Source organism: Spinacia oleracea, chromosome 1, assembly GCF_020520425.1.
Source record: "Spinacia oleracea cultivar Varoflay chromosome 1, BTI_SOV_V1, whole genome shotgun sequence".
Taxonomy (NCBI): Eukaryota; Viridiplantae; Streptophyta; class Magnoliopsida; order Caryophyllales; family Amaranthaceae; genus Spinacia; species Spinacia oleracea.
Window position 1 is genome coordinate 8,486,179 of NC_079487.1, and position 20,543 is coordinate 8,506,721.

General features: G+C 34.2%; 2 protein-coding genes across 2 annotated transcripts; both read right to left on the reverse strand.

Annotated features, from left to right (window-relative positions):
• Positions 1-2,421: 2,421 nt before the first annotated feature.
• LOC110794191 (xyloglucan endotransglucosylase protein 1) lies at positions 2,422-5,166 on the reverse strand. Its single transcript, XM_021999136.2, has 3 exons — positions 4,687-5,166; positions 3,304-3,497; positions 2,422-2,903 (listed from the first exon to the last, which is right to left on the reverse strand). Exons 1-3 carry the CDS (start codon positions 4,972-4,974, stop codon positions 2,531-2,533), a joined length of 855 nt encoding a protein of 284 aa, XP_021854828.2. The 5' UTR covers positions 4,975-5,166; the 3' UTR covers positions 2,422-2,530.
• Positions 5,167-9,538: 4,372 nt separating this feature from the next.
• On the reverse strand, positions 9,539-20,320 carry LOC110794193 (protein TIC 22-like, chloroplastic). The gene is made up of 7 exons (XM_021999137.2): positions 19,629-20,320; positions 14,335-14,409; positions 12,866-12,922; positions 10,545-10,604; positions 10,333-10,413; positions 10,208-10,243; positions 9,539-9,848 (listed from the first exon to the last, which is right to left on the reverse strand). The coding sequence occupies exons 1-7, from the start codon at positions 20,130-20,132 to the stop codon at positions 9,750-9,752; spliced, it is 912 nt and encodes a 303-aa protein (XP_021854829.1). The 5' UTR covers positions 20,133-20,320; the 3' UTR covers positions 9,539-9,749.
• Positions 20,321-20,543: the final 223 nt, after the last annotated feature.

Consider the following 20,543-nt stretch of genomic DNA (forward strand, 5'->3'; position numbering starts at 1 on the left):
GGAATAACAGTAATTATCCATTTCACACAAACTAGCTTTAACTTCAAATAATTCCGTAGACATAAGAACAAAGGTACGTACGTGATTGGCATTATCAAGGTAGTACATTCTTATTAACAATGGCACATTGTAATAACGACGAGGTCACTAGCGTGCAACAACCAATATCATATGCTTAATTGGCTTAATCTACGTACGTACCTCATACGACACATATATTGCAAGAGGTCAACATATAAGTCCAACATATATGATGCATTTCTTATCATGCTTGCACCTACCTCGATCACATGCTTAAATTGCCATCTTTGTGATATTATTTAGGATTTTTTGGATAAAATCACCTTTTAAAGTTGACACTGCACTTTTGAAATAACCACCTTATAAGTTTTTTTTTAAAATAACCACCTTAAATTTACTCCGTTAAGGAAATCACCACCTAATTTGAACTTCCGTCAAAAATTTCGTTTTGTGGGACCCACATCCAACGACCAAATCAGATTTCCCTCCTCTTTTTCTTTCTTCTTCCTCATTATAATCTCTTTCTCCATTAACGCACCTTGATCGAAAAAAAATTCTCAAAAATCTGCAAATTAAATTCATTTCTCTTCCAATTTTTCAAGTACATTTCATCACCAAACAATTTTCGTCAATTTCCCCCAATTATCAGCATGGTGCAAGTAGTTAAACAAGTAATTTGTAAAATTCTGAAATTAGGGTTCTTCGTATGTGAATTTTGGGGGGTTTTTTAATTTGGGGTTTTTAACTCAATTGATTGTTGCAGGTTGATAGACCACGTGACTATTAATTATTGTGGAGCTCTTGGCAGTTTATCATTCCCCTTTATTTGCGTTAATGTTATGCAATGCTGACAAGGGGAAGAGCTTGCATGATACTTCTTAATAGTCCCAATTCAAGGGGAAGAGTTGTTTGTTGACCGTGGTTCATCAACCCTTAACAATTAATTGAGTTATAAACCCCAAATTTTACAGACGAAGAACCGTAATTTCAGAATTTCACAAATAATCCGCTTCACAACGTGCACCATGCTGATAAATGGAGGAAATTGTCGAATTTTGTTAGCTAATTAAAATTAGCTAGAAAATTCAAAGAGAAATTGCTTAAAATGGGGAAATTTGAGGAAAAAAAAATTGAGCAAGCTTGCTAATGGAAGACTGTGTTAATTGGAGGAAGAAGGAAGGAAAAAAGGAGGGAAAGTTCAAAGAATAGCTGGGAGTGGTCCCCACAAAACGGAATTTTTGACGGAAGTCCAAATTAGGTGGCGATTTTCTTAACGGAGCAAATTTAAGGTGGTTATTTAAAATAAAAAAAAAAACTTATAAGGTGGTTATTTCAAAAGTGGCAACTTTAAAAGGTGGTTTTATCCAAAAAATCCTATTATTTATGGAGCATATACTTATAGCATGTGATAACGACTTCCACTCCTTTGAAGCAGCATCCCTTGCCTAATTTAAGTACGTTTAGCAATATAAAAATATAATGACCGACGTATGTTTGGAAACAAGTGATAGAAATAGTTACTTGGAACACAATTAAGTACGTTTAGCAATATAAGTATGTAACGATCAACTAAGTTTTTTCTGTATATCTTTGACAAGCTCTTGAGCCGGAAATCTAATAAGTGAAGAAACATGCACTATCTGCCTTTGTTTTAGTTGTCACGTACTCACATTGTTAGTTTAAAATATATTTTATAAAAGTCTATTTTCTTAATTTTATTCTTATTGCTTATTAAATTATATCAAATAAATAAATAAATAATATTCATAGAAAACATTCAAAAAAGACTAAATCAGATCATACCGGATTAGATCAGACCAAACCATATAAAAAGAACAAAGGCTACGTGAACATGATATGATAGTGTTGCTAAAGTCTCCTGAATATTATTTGAGTTACTAATCTGTTGGTCTTCTAATGTTGCTCCCCTTTTTGTCTGCTTAGAAAAGCTAGAAATGGAAAAAGAAACATAAGTACGTGGACTAAGCCCAAGCCCACATGTACCACGCCCATCCCAACCTTTATCACACAATTCAGTCATCAAAAAGATTACAAAATGCAAACACTGTCTATATACAACAACAAAGTATGTATATGTACCAATTGAGGTTGGCATTAGTGGTTAAGGGCCTCTTGCTCCTTAACCAAGGTCTCGGGTTCGAGCATTGGGAATGGAAAAAATCTCAACTGAGAGGGATGCTGCCCATCGAGGTACCCATGCAAACTCCCACGGGAGATTACCTCGCCGAAGGCGGTGAGAACTCCTCGTAGTAGAACCAAAAAAAAAAACAAAGTATGTATATGTCCCAATATAATTTGGGATTGACCAACATGAAACGTTATAAGACATATTCGCAAAAACTGAACTAAGAAAACTGAGTGCAAACACAACCAAAACAATGAGAGGAATTAAATTTATTTACTTAAACCCATTAAGTACAAAAATCTAAACATTAATTGCAAGAAATTAAACAACATTAATTAATTTCCAAACTATATAAAACATTTTTCACATCATCTTGCATTCAACAGGAACACCACGAGGAAACCTTTGTGCATCAGCACAATAATTATAGATCATGAAATACTTTTGAACCCATCTTAGTCTCCTTCTACTCCATGCATTCAACTCTTGGTTTTGCCACTTTGAATCGGTGAACGCCGCCGTTGCAGCCGCGTGGTTAGGGTTTACGTTAAAGTTCCGGTAGTAAGCCGTGAACGGAGCCTTAGCCCAATCCGTCTTAACTCGACCTCCTTGAGTAGCCCATTGGTCCGCATTCCACAAGCTCGAGTATATCCTCATGGGTTGGGTCTTTGGGAACCCCACCCCTCTAGCTTCATGGTTCTTGAATACCCTAATTGGTGTATTATCAACCAAGAATCTGCATTTATTCATTTATTTAATTAATTAATCAATCGCGCTAATATTCAATTAATTTGCAAATTTTAGTTAATTTCTTACTCCGTATTTTATAACACATAAATTTACCAATTTGCCATTCATGAAACCAAAATGAACCACTTACATGATTATACAATTAATTTCTTATTCTGTATTTTATAACACGTAAATTTACCATTTTGCCATTAACGGAACCACTTACATGATCATACAATATAATTAATTTATTATTCCGAATCTATAACGTGCAAGTTTACGAATTTGCCAAATTGTACTACTTACTTGATCAATTGATCATACAGTTAATTTCTTATTCTGTATTTTATAACGTATAAAAAATTACCAAATTGCCATTAATAGAGCCAAAATGTAGTGCTTACATGATCATACGGGGCGTCCACGCAACAGAATAGGTGTGGAATTTTAAGGTTGGGTCGAACCAAAGATGGAATTGTTGCTCCCTATCACCTTTCCCTTTGGTAAACACATTAGTGTGAAGTGTGTAAGGCTGCCCACTTACGTTACCTAAGAACTCGAAATCTATCTCGTCATGTGTCTTCCCTTCTGAAGATAACTGCATATACAACGTAACACAAAATGTCACAATTATTTTCAGGATATCTTAAAATGGAATGAGTGCTTTATTATGCTTTGGGTTTATTCTTTTAAAAAAGAATGCTTAATTTACTATGTAGAATAAAAAATAGTGATATGAGTTGACAAAAAAAGCAATTATTATTTATTGGTACTACTACTACTACTAATAAATAAGTCCAAAACCAAAGTAGATAACATATTCTATTTCTCGTGCAATTGTGCTAAAGTTATAAGCCTAACCACCACCCTTCAATTCGTAAAAGAAAAAATAAGAGATGATTCCAGACATAAATTTCACATGGTCGATCCATCATCACTCCACTTCGGTGATCCGACCACTATATATCACTCTCTAATTCCTTTGTATTACAACACTTTTGCACTATTTATATATTTATCTTTAATCAAATTTTATTACAAATATATCAAAATTAAATATTATCGTGTAAATTTGTTGTTCAATTCGTCTGTTAAATTTTTCAAATATCATTTTTTTTGGTTTTTATTAATATATTTTTGCATATAATTCTAGTCAAACTAATATTTTAACAAGTATAATACTAAATATTTAGAAACAAAGAAAGTAAATGTAAACTAATACTACTTGTAATACGAGTATGGGACAAATTTTTAAGAACGGATAATATTCGACGTGGACTACAGGACTAGTATGCTAGATTTTGTAATTAATTTACTCCGTAAGTCCGTATATATGATCTACATTATTTAAAGTCATTACTTTGACATGGAGTTGATGTTTGTTTAGTCTAGTCCTTTTAAAAAAAATAGTATTATTTGGATAAAAGGTGGTCATTTATTTTATATAATGAAGAATATAAATTATAAAGCCATATTTTAAAGAAAAGAATAAAAAACATTATGTTTAAAACAAAATTACTACTTGTTTGAAAAAATAATCTTTTCTCAGAATATACAAGAGATGTTTAATAATTCATATAGTTTTTGGCACTCCTCATAAAATTCCATCTTTTTTTATTTTTATTGCACAAGTTCAAATTACCCCACTAACACGACTATATAGAACAGAGGAATTGAAGTGTCTCTTAAACTACGAAGTAGTCCAATCCAATTAAACTTAGTTGTTATAGTGAGTTAGTGACATTAGTAAAAAAATAAAGGTTAATGCTCGAAAAGAAGGGGCTTACATAATAAGCAGTGACAGTGCCAGCAGAATTACCCGCAACGAGTTTAAGTTGCATATCAATCCTTCCAAACAAATACTCCCTCTTAGACCGAAAACCCGAACCCGAAACCTTATCAAGAGAAAGGGTTAGAAGTTGTCCTCTCCAAAACTTTTTAACCCTACCATCACCAAATGTAACCTCAAAATCTTGTTCAAAATTACCACCACCATTAACACTAGTAATGGTGCTCAATGCTAGTGCAACCACCATTACTATGATCACTAAAACCCCATTTGAAGAAACACCCATTTTTTTATATTTTAATTTCCTTTTTCAAAATTATTTGTTATTTTTATAAATTTATTTTTTGAATTGTTATGATAAATTTGAGTTGTAATGGGGGGTATATAAAGGGTAAAGGAATCCTTGGAAGAGCGTGTAAGGTATGGTGTAATGAAGTGGGGAGCTTAAGGGCACCAGCTGTAGCCATTTCTGGTGCCAGCTATGGTGAGTAAATATACTACAATACCCTTTTAAATGGGGTATTATTTATTTATTTTTTATTTTTATTTATTCATTTTGAGTGAGTTTGTGTTGTTTAGTAGAGTGGAGTGGAGTGTAATGAAGTGGTACATGAATCTATTTTTAGTAATTTTGTTTGTTTTAGGTGTGGTGATGGATTGATGATGGGTACTATATTTGCATCAAGACTATTGGTTCCTTGAATCATTATAAATTCAAATTTAGGGGTGCCCTACTTATTTATGTTGTGATCTTTGTAACACCTTAAATATCGATGTTATTAGGTATGAATTATATACTTATTTGTTTGTATGATAGTGTTTAGGAAGGATTTCCGAAATTTTAACCAGTTATGTGAAAAAGGTTTTGTTCGTGTATGCCTGAAACCTATATAAATTCACTTCAGATAATTCATATCAGGTTGTTTGCGGAAGATTATTATATATTATTCGGAGACGATTATTATATCTTGATGTCGTAGTAATCATCTAATACTAGATATTAAGATAAGTGTGTTGCAAATAATACCAAGGTGGAATGAAATTGAACAAAGAGTCACTTTCTATATAATTTGATTGTCAATTAGAGTAAGAAAGACTGGATGAGTAAGATTAATCAAAGAAGTAAAATAAAATGCTCTTTTATACATCTAATTGACAAGTTTTAAATGTATGAAAATAAAATAGATTTTGTACAGAGAAAAATGGGCGGCACATAGAGAATACACAAAATTGTCCAACCCTTAGAACAAAAAAACATCTAGTAGACTCAATTGATATTTTAGCTTGTACTCATTAATTATATAATTGACTCATCTATATAATAAATTACTCCACCTAATTCATTATGTAATTGTTTTTTTAGACCAAAAATGGATCCAATTAGAGCTGGGGTGGGGCCATTTTTAACCAAAAAAAACTTAGATAGCACCAACTTTCATGGGTAATGGGGCCCATAAACCAAAAGCCCAAACCCCCAAAAACAAAGTCTCAGAAGATGATGTTTTGAGTATTATCACTTCTGCATTTTTCATTGGATTTTGGATGAGGTGAGTGAGCCCTTGCCTCTTGAATGGGGTGGTGCTTAGTTGGATGCCAGAACAAATTTTAATTATTTAGTTAATTTATTACAGTAATTTCAGAACATGCTTGATTTAATTGGTTCATACTAAACCCATCAGAGGTGTATTTTATACTTAAATCCTTTAATCTATGCCGCGTGTTATTTATTTTATCCATAGTTGGGCGTAGAGCTGTCAAAATAAGTCAATGGGTCAGGTTCGGATCTGGTCATTTCGGGTCTCAGGTCATCATCAGGTTGGGTCGTATCGGGTTACTTTAGTCACTCGGGTGCAGGTCGTGTTCGGTCGGGTTGGTTTTCGGTCGGGTCATGTCAGGTTTTATCCCATTTCGGGGACAAGTCAGGTTAGGGTCGAGTCATGTTCGGATCGGGCTCAATTTCAGGTTTGGATCTTATATAGTCGGGTTTGAATCGGTTAATCGGGTTTGGGGTCAAGTTTGGATCGGATATAATTTTTGGGTCGGTTAAAATTCAGGCCGAATTCACTCTCGGACACGGGTTAAGATAGAGTCAATATCTGATTTCGTCATCTTAAAATATTCAAGCGTTCAGGTCAGATTTTCAGATCGGGTCAGTTTTTGACAGCTCTAGTCGGGTGTATGCCACGAAATGTGTTTGGAAGGGGTAGGTAAAATCGTGATGTATAAGATTCTTCTTTTACTACAAATGAGGCTCATGCACGACAGGTGATGCTTGCTAATTTTATTATCTTTTGTTAATTGATAAAAATAAATGTGTCCTCATATGAGATGATCCATTAGACTCTAAATTGATGCTGCTTCGACTTATCGACATACCTCTTACTTTCTCTGTTCATATATATTTGCAATTTTTGATATTTTTACACTTTTCACATATTCTACTTTGACTGTTGTTGGTGATTTATATGTCAAATAAAACATAGTCATGTGGGATCTTGTTAGATTAGTTTCAATAAGTATTTTCAAAATATTAATTTTTTATAATTTTTAGTTGGAGAGAATTTAAGATATTAACGATCTAAATTGTTCATTGACATGCATAAAAGTGACAAACGTTGCGTATATTTAAGAACGGAGGAAGTGTAATTTACATGACCAATTTTATGTCCGGCTCGGATAACTTGCGCTAGCCCCGCCATGTCAAGTTCTAAGCTTATCCATCTTATTGTTGCCCATGCTGTCTTTATTGTACGGTCAAATAGCTCAAATTATGTGTAATGGCATTTTTCTATAAAGTCAAAATCTTCATTCTTATCTACTCACCTGTTAGGCTGTTACTACTCACTCTCCGGTCTCATGGATTCACACCTAAGCTTATGTTTTAGTTACACTTATTTTATCTGATTTTATTTCTTATTAAAAAGTTTTTGAAGTTATTTTATTTATACTTATTTTTTATCCTTCTAAACTTATTTTGTTTGTATTCAGGTAAAGTTTAGATAAGACGGGTTCAAAAAAAGTAAAATAAAGGGACATGAAATTTAATTTACAACTAAATAAAATTTGATAAATTAATTCATTGAAAATAAATCATGACAAGGTTGTTTGCACACGCAACAAAACGAAGGATACAAATAGCTCAACTTTTGAATATAGTTTCATTGACATTATATAAGGGTGAGTTTATCCCTAGTCTTGAAGGGAGTTTTAAGGTGAGTCTTTAGTCTAAGTCTTGCGATAATGTGGTAAAAGACTACACCAAGTATTGAAGTGAGTTTGAAAATCCAAGACTAACTCAACACTCACTTAAGACTCCACTTTTTTCTCCCCCCAATCAAATCATGCCAAATCATCAAACTTAATTTATCTTATTTCACCCAAAGATAAAAACTAATTATATTTTTATTAACTTTTGCTTCAAACTTAATTTATCTTATTTACCCAAAAAAAAACTAATTATATTTTTATTCAAAAAAAAAAAATATACATAAAGTATTATTTTAGGAGTTAGGTGAATCTGAGGTGAGTCTAGGGATAATGTGTAAAATAGGGAGAGTCTTATGTGAGTCTAAATAATAAAAAAGTTAGTGAAAAGCTGATATGGCAGAGTCTGAAAATTAAAAGTGAGTTTGAGGATAAACTCACCCTAAGTTGTTTAGTCGATTGTTATTATGGCTTTTCAACTTTTAAACCACACCTTATATTTCATGTACATTTTAGTTTCTCTTCACTTCATTTAAACCCTTTTTAGTTGGATTAAAAATTCCATTTTCTCGCTAATATGTTAGATGAGAAATACTTCTCCATGTTGACTGCGTTAAACATTTGACTCGACTCAGACATAAAATATATGGGGTAAATTTTTAAATGGACATAAATCACACTAAATTTATTGTAAGTTATACCTAAAACAAGGTCAATAACTTGTTTCAAATTTATTTTGGCATTTTTATTACGATTATTATGAAAAAAATATATCAAATTGTTGTTGTTGATACATGTTGTGCTTGAATAATGTCATTTCAAGTGACAATTCACTTTTAAAACAGGGTTATTATGATTCAAAAATGATTATTATATCTAAGAAACTTGGTGTATAGTCACTATATGAACAATAAATCTGCCTATGTACGTAAAAAGAGTCAGAGAAAATTAATGGTTTCAGATCCACACAAGAATAATCCTATATGCGGATGTATGTATATATATATATATATATATATATATATATATATATATATATATATATATATATATATATATATATATATATATTTTGAAATACTTTGATAAGAATATCTTTTTTAACTTTTCCTAATAAAGAATTGTTGATCCAACTTTTGACCTAAATCTAATAATGGAAGAATAGTATGCTTACATCAAACCGTTTGGTCTTATTATTAGTAAATACTTCTAGGCCTCACATTGGCCCTACTACAATTGTGGGCCCGACCCGAGTAAAGGGCCCACTTCACGGATAACCAGTGACATGATTATATGGAAACATTCTTAGCCATTACCAACTCAAAAGGGGAATTTACAGCTGCAAATCATATTTTTATGAGGAGTTTGCACTTTGGAAAGAGAACCTGTGAAGATGCCAAAAGATGTAAATTCAAACAAGAAAGAGCACAAATTTGATGATATATCCAATATCCCTTGACCAAAAGTGAATCAAATGGTATGTATATTATGCTAAAGTAGAAACTATCCGTGACACCTTTTGTGTAAAGGGCGACCTGGGAATTTAGTCACATGTTACCGAAATTCATGAATTATCGAAGTATTTCGAAATCTGGTCACCTGCTATAGAGTTCGTTCATTCTACCAGTTATCTGAAATACGGGTACTTGAGGTAAAACAAAAAGTCTAAATAACATAGTGCATGACTACAGTTACAAGATCTATTTTTCGGCAAAATGTTGGTTATAAAGCTAGATCTGAGTAGAGCATAAAATACCCTTGAAACAGTTTTTAGAGCATCAGATAACATCGTCACAAAGACCAAAGAGAAGAGAATGTTTTAAGCTAAGTCCAGGATAATCACAGTTTGTTTAATCACTACTTAGCTGAAGATGGACGATCCTCTGAGGGATCAGTTGATACATCAAAACCAGGTGGTATGAAAACGACATCGTCCCATTTCCCTGAGGAATCATCCTGCAATATTATTCTCTCATGTTAATTTTGGCATTACAATAATAATGTTCCATGCCAAAGAAAGCAGATACTACACTAGGTCATCTTGGGATGAGCTTAGGACCCTGAGATAAGGACCGGGTCTTATCGGGTTTTTTTAACCCTTTTTCTAAAGCCATAAAACGCAGAATTAGATACAGTATACAAAGCTTTCACAGCAATGTATAATGGCTCCATTTTATATTTTTTTACGTGTCCGAAAAGTTGTGCTGAACATAAGGTTCATGAATCTCTTGAAAAATGCAGTGGTCTCAAGTACAAATCTAAACATTTATGACTCTCATGTATGGAGAAATTATAACGGTGAAGACTTCACATACCTTCATTCCCTTAATTATGTCTTCAAGAACAGCTACCTGTGAAATTTAAGAGGTGATGAAAAATATTATGAGTATCAAATACAGCTAGACAGACTGCAAAGTTGTGGTCCAGGAATAACACATACTTCAATATCCCCTTTTCTATAAGCAGGATTCAACCTTCCTTGCTGCGTAGAAGCTCTATGTAATGATGTTTCCAAGTCCTCCTATGAAGACAAAGATCAAATAAAAGGAATGCGAGTTAGAGCTTGAAATACAAAGATGTACGAGATTTACAAGAATGCTTTACAACCCACTGAATCTATCTTCTACTAATGGACATAGTCAGGTAGCAAACCTTTCTGAAGAAAACAGGACGGTATTTCCTCTTGTCGCTGCTCAAAATCAAACTCCGAGACTGACATGTAAAAGAGAAAAGGCATTACACGGATGATTCATGATGAACTAGCAAGCCGTATGGACCAAAGAAAACCTAAAAGGTACAAATAACTGAATAAGCATCCTGTCCAACTGCAACCAATGTTTAGATGCAGATTAAATATTTATAATATATTATCTGACGGATACTAGTGAAACTAACAGAAACCTGTCGAACTCAATTTTAGATTACCGAGTTGCCAGAAGTAACTAAGTTCTTTAGCTGGAAAATTTTAAACTGGACACACTGATTTAAAGTCTAAAGTCTCTAAACTGTGGACTGCAATAAAAATAGATGGGAATTGAGAGTGAACTCAAACAATCTAATGTACTCCATACATGAACTTGGTCAATAATTACATCAGAAAGAAACCTGAGTTAACTGTGGTGGATGAAATCTAAGAATCATAGTGATCCTTAACAATTTACTACGGAGTATTAGTTAACAAAATATTATATATCCACAAGGATAAGCAATCCCTGTTCCCAACTATTCCATGTAAGCAATCCCTGTTGCCAACTATTCCATGTACCAGTACTAAAAGTATGTCGCAAAGAAAAGGAAAATTCGGTAGCATTTGGGATCATTGCAAACTGAATCAATAAAAGCATAGGAACGTAAATAACACTAATGGAATAGCTCAAAAAATAACACTAACAGAAACTAGCAGATTGTGGGGCATCATAATTCAAAGAAATAACCAAGATACTCCTTTCCCAGTTTTCGCTCACTGTCGCTCAAACCGTATATTCTGGAATGAAAAGGCAGCCTATCTACATTCATACAGTTAATCTCCAAAAATGTGTTGCGATGTGGAGATCTTCATGAATGCTAGAATGATTAGATACCTCAGGATGTGCCTTGGAGTGAACTCGTCTCATTTCGTCACCAAAATAAAGAGAAGACAGGATATCAATTCCTCTTCCATCCCCATATGAAGTACTGAAAGCTTCAATATATTCACATATGTTGCAGTTTCATTAAGACTACTGATCCAATTCGCCCACATCAAATAAAACTACTGTGGTGCTACGACTTCCTACATAAAATGTGTGCTTGCTGACAATCGTAACCTCAAAGTAACAGCACATATAGATTTGACCCACACAGTTCACATAAATAACTCACCAGATTATCCCACAAAGTGATTAAACGAACTTAGTAACAGACTGAGTCAAAAGAGCGGGAATATGCAAAGGAAAATTCAGATTTTCATTCACGTTGACAACTTTTGAAGCCAAAATTTTACAAAATCTAACTAGAGAGAAGGGGGAAAAAAAGACAACTAAAGAGAAGAGGTCAGATCCACAAATCCTGGAATAAGACAATATAAATAGACAAAATCTATGGATAGAACTTTGAACAGAAGTTTGTTTGCACGTCAGGTCCCCAGAGAGTAGCATGGCTGGAGTAGCTATTTAAATGAGACAAAACGAAGGTAGTAGTACCTCACTGTCCTACTGATTGCTGCATTTCCTAAACAGTGAATAAAGCAACTTCACCCAGAAAAAAAGTAAAGAGATTCATCGTGATGAAGGGCCAAAAATCTCAAACCCCCTAAACTAACAGCTTCATGACCTGTAGGGTATCAGGGTATGGTATAGTTTTCACTTAATTATCCTCTGTGACTCTACCAGAAAATAAGATGCCTCTTGCAGAAATCCCTTGTACAACGAGACTTTAGAAGTTTAGATGTCCCTAAATCCACAAATACTGTTTCATGGCATTTAGTACATGTATAAATGTACAATATACTATAAAGTATGTCCACTAAGCCAAAGATTCTTTTGTTCTTTTGGCTGTGAGATGTAATGGACTAGATCAAAATGGCTCTCAATATCTCTTCGCTTCCTTTCCATGAAGTAGAAGATGGTCGTCCCATTATCGCTTTTGGGTCAATTGGAAACAACCTCTCTGAAATTGCAGGGATAAGGTTGCATACGTCCGACCCCCCCTTACCCTGCTTCTTGCGGGAGCCTCTTTGAGGCAATGGGGTAATGATAATGAAAACAATATAATATAAATTTTTACAAAGACATTCAATTTCATTTTGACACATGAACTCACAGGCAAGTCTTCCAAGCATTTTAAGAATAAAGCCACTCAGGGTAAAATCAACATTTAGTCAAAACACCCCAATCCCTTTATCTCCAAACCCTACCCAGTGAACAAAATTATAGAGAAGTAAGTAGAACAAAAAAAGTCATTTACTGGTACTACCGAACTAAATAGAAGAAAACCTGAAAAACAGGAACTCCTGAGAAATTTTTCTCTGACTGTCCAGCGTTTTCCGTTTCCTGCAAATTACAACAAGGAAAGACTAAGCTGGAAATATAGAAATCACGCAGAAAACTAACATGCAACAAACGTTTAGTGTTCTTGTATGGCTGCATCCACACGTAAAATTATCAGATTTCCAAAATGTTGTACGTAGTACATATGACCACGTATTTAGGGTTGAAAAGATAATGTACCTTGATGTTTGAATTTCATCAAATACCAGTACATTGAAGCAGTATGTTACAAATTAAACGACTAACACAGTAACACGACAATGAAGCACATGTCACTCACAACTAATCGCACTTAAATTTAACTAGGTTGGTACACTGAATCCAATATGGCATAGACGCATAGCCTACGAATATCAAAAACTAATTGCTACTTAGAAAGTGGACAAGTTCAGCCTGCTATCAAAATTCTTAAGTAAAATGAACATGAATCTTAAACCACCAGCAATTTTCAATCATTCATCAACTTTTGAATTCCCATACCACTCACATGGTGTCACATCCAATCCCACTTCTCACATTGAAAATCACAATTAGCAATGACACAAACATAAATGACATTGTAGCTTAGTTACTCTCTGGCAAATCTTCTCTTTATTGATGATGTGTTGAATAGAGATATCATTTGAATACAGTCGCACTGACAAGTGACAACAAAGTTAAAAAAAAAAAAACAGAAAGCAAAGTTCCAATTATTAGCCAATATATTTCCTCCGGTTTTTTTTTCACTTACACCATTTTCCTTTTCTGGAAGTTGCATATTACTTGTACCGTTTCTTTTTATGGTATGCATTCACATGCTTTTTAGTGTGCTCACACACCAAGTACCCATTTTACTCTTACACATATTTTATATTTACTATTAATACTCAACAATTTTCTACCTAATTTGTTTATTATCACATGGGCATTCTTGATATTTACTTCCTTTCTTAATATTTGTGCCCAACCCAAATGGTGCAATAAAAAAAAAAGGAGGAAGTATACTGTTTGTACAGGAATTCTATTTCATGAACCAGGCATTGAAATTGAAGATCCAATATCAGATTTAAATATTTAATATTATACGTTTTTCTCCTAATAATTATTCTTGTCTTTCAAAAATCCGATAATTAAAATTAAATGATTCCTTAACCATCGTCATAAATCTTGTAGCAGCTTTAGCACAAACAAGTAAAATTGGTGATCCGAAAGGATACAAAACCATTCATATTAGCAATAGACGAAGCAGCTGAAGATACAATATGCCATTGAGGTGCATGAAAAATAAAGTGCTAATGTTCCCAACACAAATACTCGAGCCAACATCAAACCACAAGACTGATAAGTGAAAACAAACAAAGCATTGCCGCTGTGGCTATTTTAACAACAACCAATTTAACTATTACCACCATGCTTCATCGACACTAAACACTTACCTTCAATGCATTTTTAACCTGTGATGCCTCCGGAATCAATCTGAAAGCAACTCCATTCACCTTAAGCTGGAAAACCTGCCAGTTCACATCACAGTTTACTCACCATAAGTTACAAGTAACATTGTCATTAAAACCCGTAATATAAGTAGCTCATACTCACCAATCTACATCCAAATGATCAATCCTTAACAAAGCAATCAAATAAAGACACCGACAAACTTATTAACCATCAGTCAACTGCAACGAGAATCCACTATACTAGTCAAAAAACAGCTGACGTATCAGTATCATATGATTATTACAATCCCTCAAATGTTTCATTATCCTCCTTAGAACCTTCAACCTTGTCCAACTTAACAATACTACCTTTAATTTCGGACATTTTGCACCAACCCAACTCATATATCCAAAGTACTCACATCCCATGTTCTCATCAACTAATTGCACCAAAGTGGATGAATTAAATATATGATTGTTGCAATTGCGATGATTAGTCACTTCACTAGTAAACAATTGTTGAGAATGATTACAAACAAGACGAATATTATTCCCGCTGCAAAATTATTTGTAATCTTTCCCAAATAGAAGATTCATTGGTAAGCCTATTAGGGATTATTAAATTGACGTCATCCAACTATTACATGTAGAAGTCTCGAATGGAGGATATCCTTTATTGCACGGACTTGTATAAGCCCATCGAGGAAGAAACTAAACTAGAAAATAAAACCGAAGATGCATGGAAATTGGAGAATCGTAAGGAGGTCTAGTTGATAACACAATATATTGATCAAAGCATTTTTCAACATGTTGCTAATGACATCGATGCGTACAAGATTTGGAAAAAGCTTGAGTCAATGTATGAAAGGAAAACCGCTTATAATAAAACTACATTGGTGAGAAGGCGGGTTCGTCTTTTAAACAAAGAAGGTATAAATATGGCAAAACATATGAATGAATTTCAAGGCATCTTTAATACGTTAACAAATGCTAGCATGGAAATTGAAGATGAAGTCCAAGCCTTATTTCTCAGGAAACCCTTGTTATCTCGTTAAGCAATTCTTCTCCAAGTGGTAAACTCATCTTTGATATGGTGAAAGACAGCGTATTCAATGAAGAAGCGAGAAGGAAAGAATTTGCCTTGACAAATTAGACCGAAGCACGCATTGCTGAAAACCGGGGGGGGGGGGGGGGGCAATATTGAGGTTCAGGGGTTCACAAAGTCAAGAAAAATCAAGAGGCACATCAAAATCCAAAATGAGGTTCACTTGCTATTATTGTCAAAAGTCAGGATATAAGCAAAGTGAATGTAGAATATGGAAGCGGGCATGAGGTTTAAGAAAGACGGTAGTGATAATGAAGATAAGAAAAATGTGACGGCTACTACAATAGGTGATGATATTTATTTTGTAGCCGATGACGCGGGTTATAACCTAACAAGTGAAGATTGTAGTTGGGTAATTGATACAAGTACTTCGTATCATCTAACTGCAGATAGAAATTATTTCACAACTTACACTAGCAACGATCTTGGTTTTTTAAGGATGGGAAATAAGGGATCCTCCAAAATTATTGGTATTGGACTTGGAAACCAATATAGGGTGCAAGCTATCACTAGACACTAGACAGACACGTTCTACACTTGATGATAAAAGGTATGCAAATCACTTTTAAAATGAAACTTAAAGGCTCAATGATGGTTGCTCATGGAAAGAAGCAACAAACCCTTTATATGTCAGAAATGGGAAGCTCGGCTCACGCCTAAATGTAGCTGAATAATGTTTGACCGAGCTATGGCATAAGCGACTCGGGCATATGAATGAGACTAGATTACAAATCCTCATTCGAAAGAAGCTCCTTCCTTTGAAGGATGCTAATTTGAAATTATGTGTTGATTGTTTGGCGGGACATAGAGTTTCATTTCAAAGAAGATCTCAAGTTCTAGATGTGGTTCATACAGACATTTGTTCTATGACACATAAATCTCTTGGTGGTGCATCATATTTTGTCACATTTATTGATGATCATTCCAGGAAAGTGTGGGTCTTTCTTTTATAAGGTAAAGACAAAGTTCTTGACGCGTTCAAGCAGTTTCATGCAAAAGTAGAAGGAGAAATTGGCATTATATTAAAATGTGTGATCCGATAATGGTGGTGAGTATAGAGGTCCATTTGAAGAATATTGTAAAAAGTATGGGATAAAACTCGAGAAAACTGTACCAATAAAACGGGTATATCATTTCTCTCACTCACCACCAAGAATATTGTAGAATATTGTAGTATTCTCAAGCTTTATCCCATATTTACTATAATATTCTTCAAATTGACCTCTATACTCACCACCATTATCGGATCGCACACATTTTAATTTCATGCCAAATTTTCATTCTACTTTTGCATGAAACTTCTTAAACGCGTCAAGAACTTGGTCTTTACTTATTAAAAGAAAGACCCACACTTTTCTGGAATGGTTATCAATAAATGTAACAAAATATGATGCACCACCAAGAGATTTCTCAATAAACGTCTCTATGAACCAAATCTAGAAACCAAGATCTTCTAGATGGTGGATTTCTTCGAAATAAAACTCTGCGTTGTTTACCTGCCAAACAATCCACACATGATTTCAATTAACATCCTACCAAGGAAGGACTTGCTTTCGAGTAAGGCTTCGTAATCCCTTCTAACCCATATGTCTGAATTGCTTATGCCATAGCTTGGTCGTTGCATTTAGTTGTGAGCTGAGCTTCTCATTTGTGACATAAAGGGTTTGTTGCTCTTATCCGTGAGCATCAATTATCGAGCCTTTAGACAATTTCTATTTTTGAAAAGTGATCTGCAAGCCCTTCATCATCAAGTTTACCGGCTGAGATCAAATTCAGTCGAATATTTGGAACATGTCTTGACATCGTAAAGTGTTAGCTTACACCATGCTGGTTTCCAAGCAAACAGCTCCATTACCAATAATTTTGTGGGATCCATTATTTCCCATTCTTACAAAATCAAGATCTCCGCTAGTGTAACATGTGAAATAATTTCTATTTGCAGTTAGATGATACGAAACACCTATATCAATTGCCCAACTACAATTTTCACTAGTTAGGTTATAACAGCGTATAAAAAAGCGCAAAGCGCACTAAAACGACATGAGTCCTAGAGGCTAAGCGCAAGCGCAAGGCGCACGCTTCATCAAAGTGAAGCGCAATGTTTAAGAATTAAAGGGTTTTTTTTCGCTATTATACATACATATCTTACTAAAATAATCACAAAAATATATAAACATCAGATTTGCTTCCAAAAATATAATACTCTTTGTTTTAACAAAAATAAAGAATATAACATAGTGTTTATAAAAAAAGCTTTCAACGTAAAGTAATAAAAAATAAAAAATAAAGTAAGATTTTCAATGAAGCGCCAAAAAGCGCGCTTCGTGGGCTTCATGCACTTAAGCGCACTTTGGCTCGCTTAATCCCAAACGCTTCGCTCATACCTAATTAAGCGTTTTGCCCTAGAGCTTCGCGATTCAGCGCCTAAACGCGCTTTTTTAAACAATGGGTTATAACACGCATAATCAGCTACAAAATAATTATCATCACCTACTGTTGTAGCCGTGACATTTTTCTTATATTCATTATCACTACTCCTGTCATTCTTAGATCTAACGTCCCGCTTTTTCCATATTCTATATTCACTTTGTTTATGTCTTCTCTTTTGTCAATAAAATCAAGTGAACCGCATTTTGGACTTTAATCTGCCTCTAGATTTTCTTGACACATCTAAACATTGGTCTCCCTCGGTTTTTAACAATGTGTGCTTCACTCTGATTTGTCGAGGGAAATTCGTTCCTTCTCGCTTCTTCATTGAATAAGTTGTCTTTCACCATATCAAGGGTGAGTTTACCACTCGGAGCCGAATTGCTCAACAAGACAACAAGAGTTTCCCGAATAATAAGGTTTGGACTTCATCTTCAATTTCCATGTTGACATTTGTTAACTGATTAACGATTCTTTCCAGTTCATTATATGTTATGCCATATTTTTATTTTCTTTATATAGAGGACGAACCAACCTTCTAAGCAATGTAGCTTTATTTAAAAAGTTGTTTTCCCCTCATACATTGACTAAAAACTTTTCCAAAGTTTGTAGGCATCAGTGTCATTGGCAACACGTTGAAAAATGTTTTGATCAATATGTTGTCGTATCAACACGACCGCCATACGATTTTGCATCTACGACTTTATTTTCCGGTTTAGTTCCTTCCTTGATGGGCTTATACAAATCATTACAATAAAAGATATCCTTCATTCGAGACTTCTAGAGTTCTAGATGGAATAGTTGGATGACGTCAACTTAATCATTCCTGGTAGCTTACTATCTAATCTTCCAATTTGTTATATACGATGACGCGCCTAACTAACTCTCATACTCAGGTCGACCCGCGCGACAAGGATCCCGGTATGGAATCCGCACCAGATCCTTATACGTTCAATCGGACACATCAGGCTAAAAGGAAAAGAGATCGCGAAGACGGAGAAGCAATTTAATTTATTTTTTTCAAATTTCAAACCTTAGATCTGTTAATTGGGGTTGATAATTACATGATTTCTTGTTGAAGTAGTGTGGCTTTTGTTAGAATGGTCGTCTAATGTATTTGTATATAGTTGTGATACCATACTCTGGCTGTTAGGGAAATATTGCAAATAATCTTGCAGCGGAAATAATATTCGTTTTCCCTTCGTGCATAACCAAATTTGTTAACAATTATATCTATATAATATAGTAAAATAACTCACAAAGTGTTTATGAAATATAAATTAATATTAGATGGTATACTCTCAAAAATGTACTCCGTAATGTGTTTCTCTATATATCTTAATTATGTTACACTGTTACAATTTATGAATAGTATTAACTATCAATCTGATAACATATTCATAATCAACCTATTATTAAGAAACTGATGATGCAAATAAATGCTGAATATTTTGCCAAAATTATTTCTTACTTTCTTATTTCTCTCCTTAGTGAAAATGTAAATACTCCAATCTCATCAGCCAATTGCACCAAGGTGGGGGAAATGAATATATGAACCATCCCATGTTGGTAGGTAAAGGATTCATTCATACCTTGCCAATTTCACCAATTAAAATAACCACAAACTAAGTTTTGTGTGTGTAATCAATAGAACTAATCACATGAACATTGCAAACAAGCAATAAAATAAGACTGCATAATCTATTTAACATGATGAATCAACATATAACATAAACCCAAAACTTTCAGAAATAAAAATTCAAACCTTATTCAAAGCAACAGGGACAACACTAGAGCCACGGCGCATGCCAGGATCCATCGATCTCAACTGCTCAAGAAGAATATCAGCATCTTCTTCTTTAAAACAAAACAACGCAAGTGAATTCTTCGATTTCTTCCCAGTAATCAACACAAATTCCTCATTAGAATTGCTCAATGCAAAAACAGCCACCCCAGCTAATCTCTCCTCAATCTCTTTGTTCGACATGCCGTAATGTTGTTTTTGCTGTTGTTGTTGAAGCTCGGCTTTAATGGGGTTTCCTGTTAATGGCGGAATTCGGGCGAAAGCTGGGGATTTACAGGAAAAAGAAGAGGTAGAAGCGAAATTAGAGAGATGGGTATTGAGGTGATTAGTGAATGAAGAGGAGAAATTGTGGAGGAATGAAGAACAGGTTGTTGTGAAAGCTTGTTGAAATTGCAAAACTGGTAAAAATGGAGATGATGATAATGGCGGTTGTTCGTGGTTGGATGATGATGTTGGGAAATTCATTGTTCAATTGGGTTTTAAATGGCGGGAAAATTGAGGGATTTTAGAGAAAGAGTTTTAGGGTAGAGGAGAGAGGAGAGAGAAATAGACTGGAGAAGAGTTTTACAAGTTGAAGTGTTTCTGGAAATGGGGTGTTCCCGAATCCCGACTGGAGAAGATGAGAAACTGAAACTGGAAGTGGCTGAGCCTGAAATTGGTTGTTGGGCCTTGGGAGTCTATACTCTATATAAATTTATTTGGATTTTTTTTATATACCCACCTTAAAAAGTTGTAACTTTTAAAATAATCACCCTATAAATTTTTTTAAAATAATCACCTTAAATTTATCAATGTTAATGAAATCACTACCTATTTATAACGTTCGTCAAAAATTCTGATTAAGGAGCCCACTTCCAACAGCTCTTTGAGCTTTCT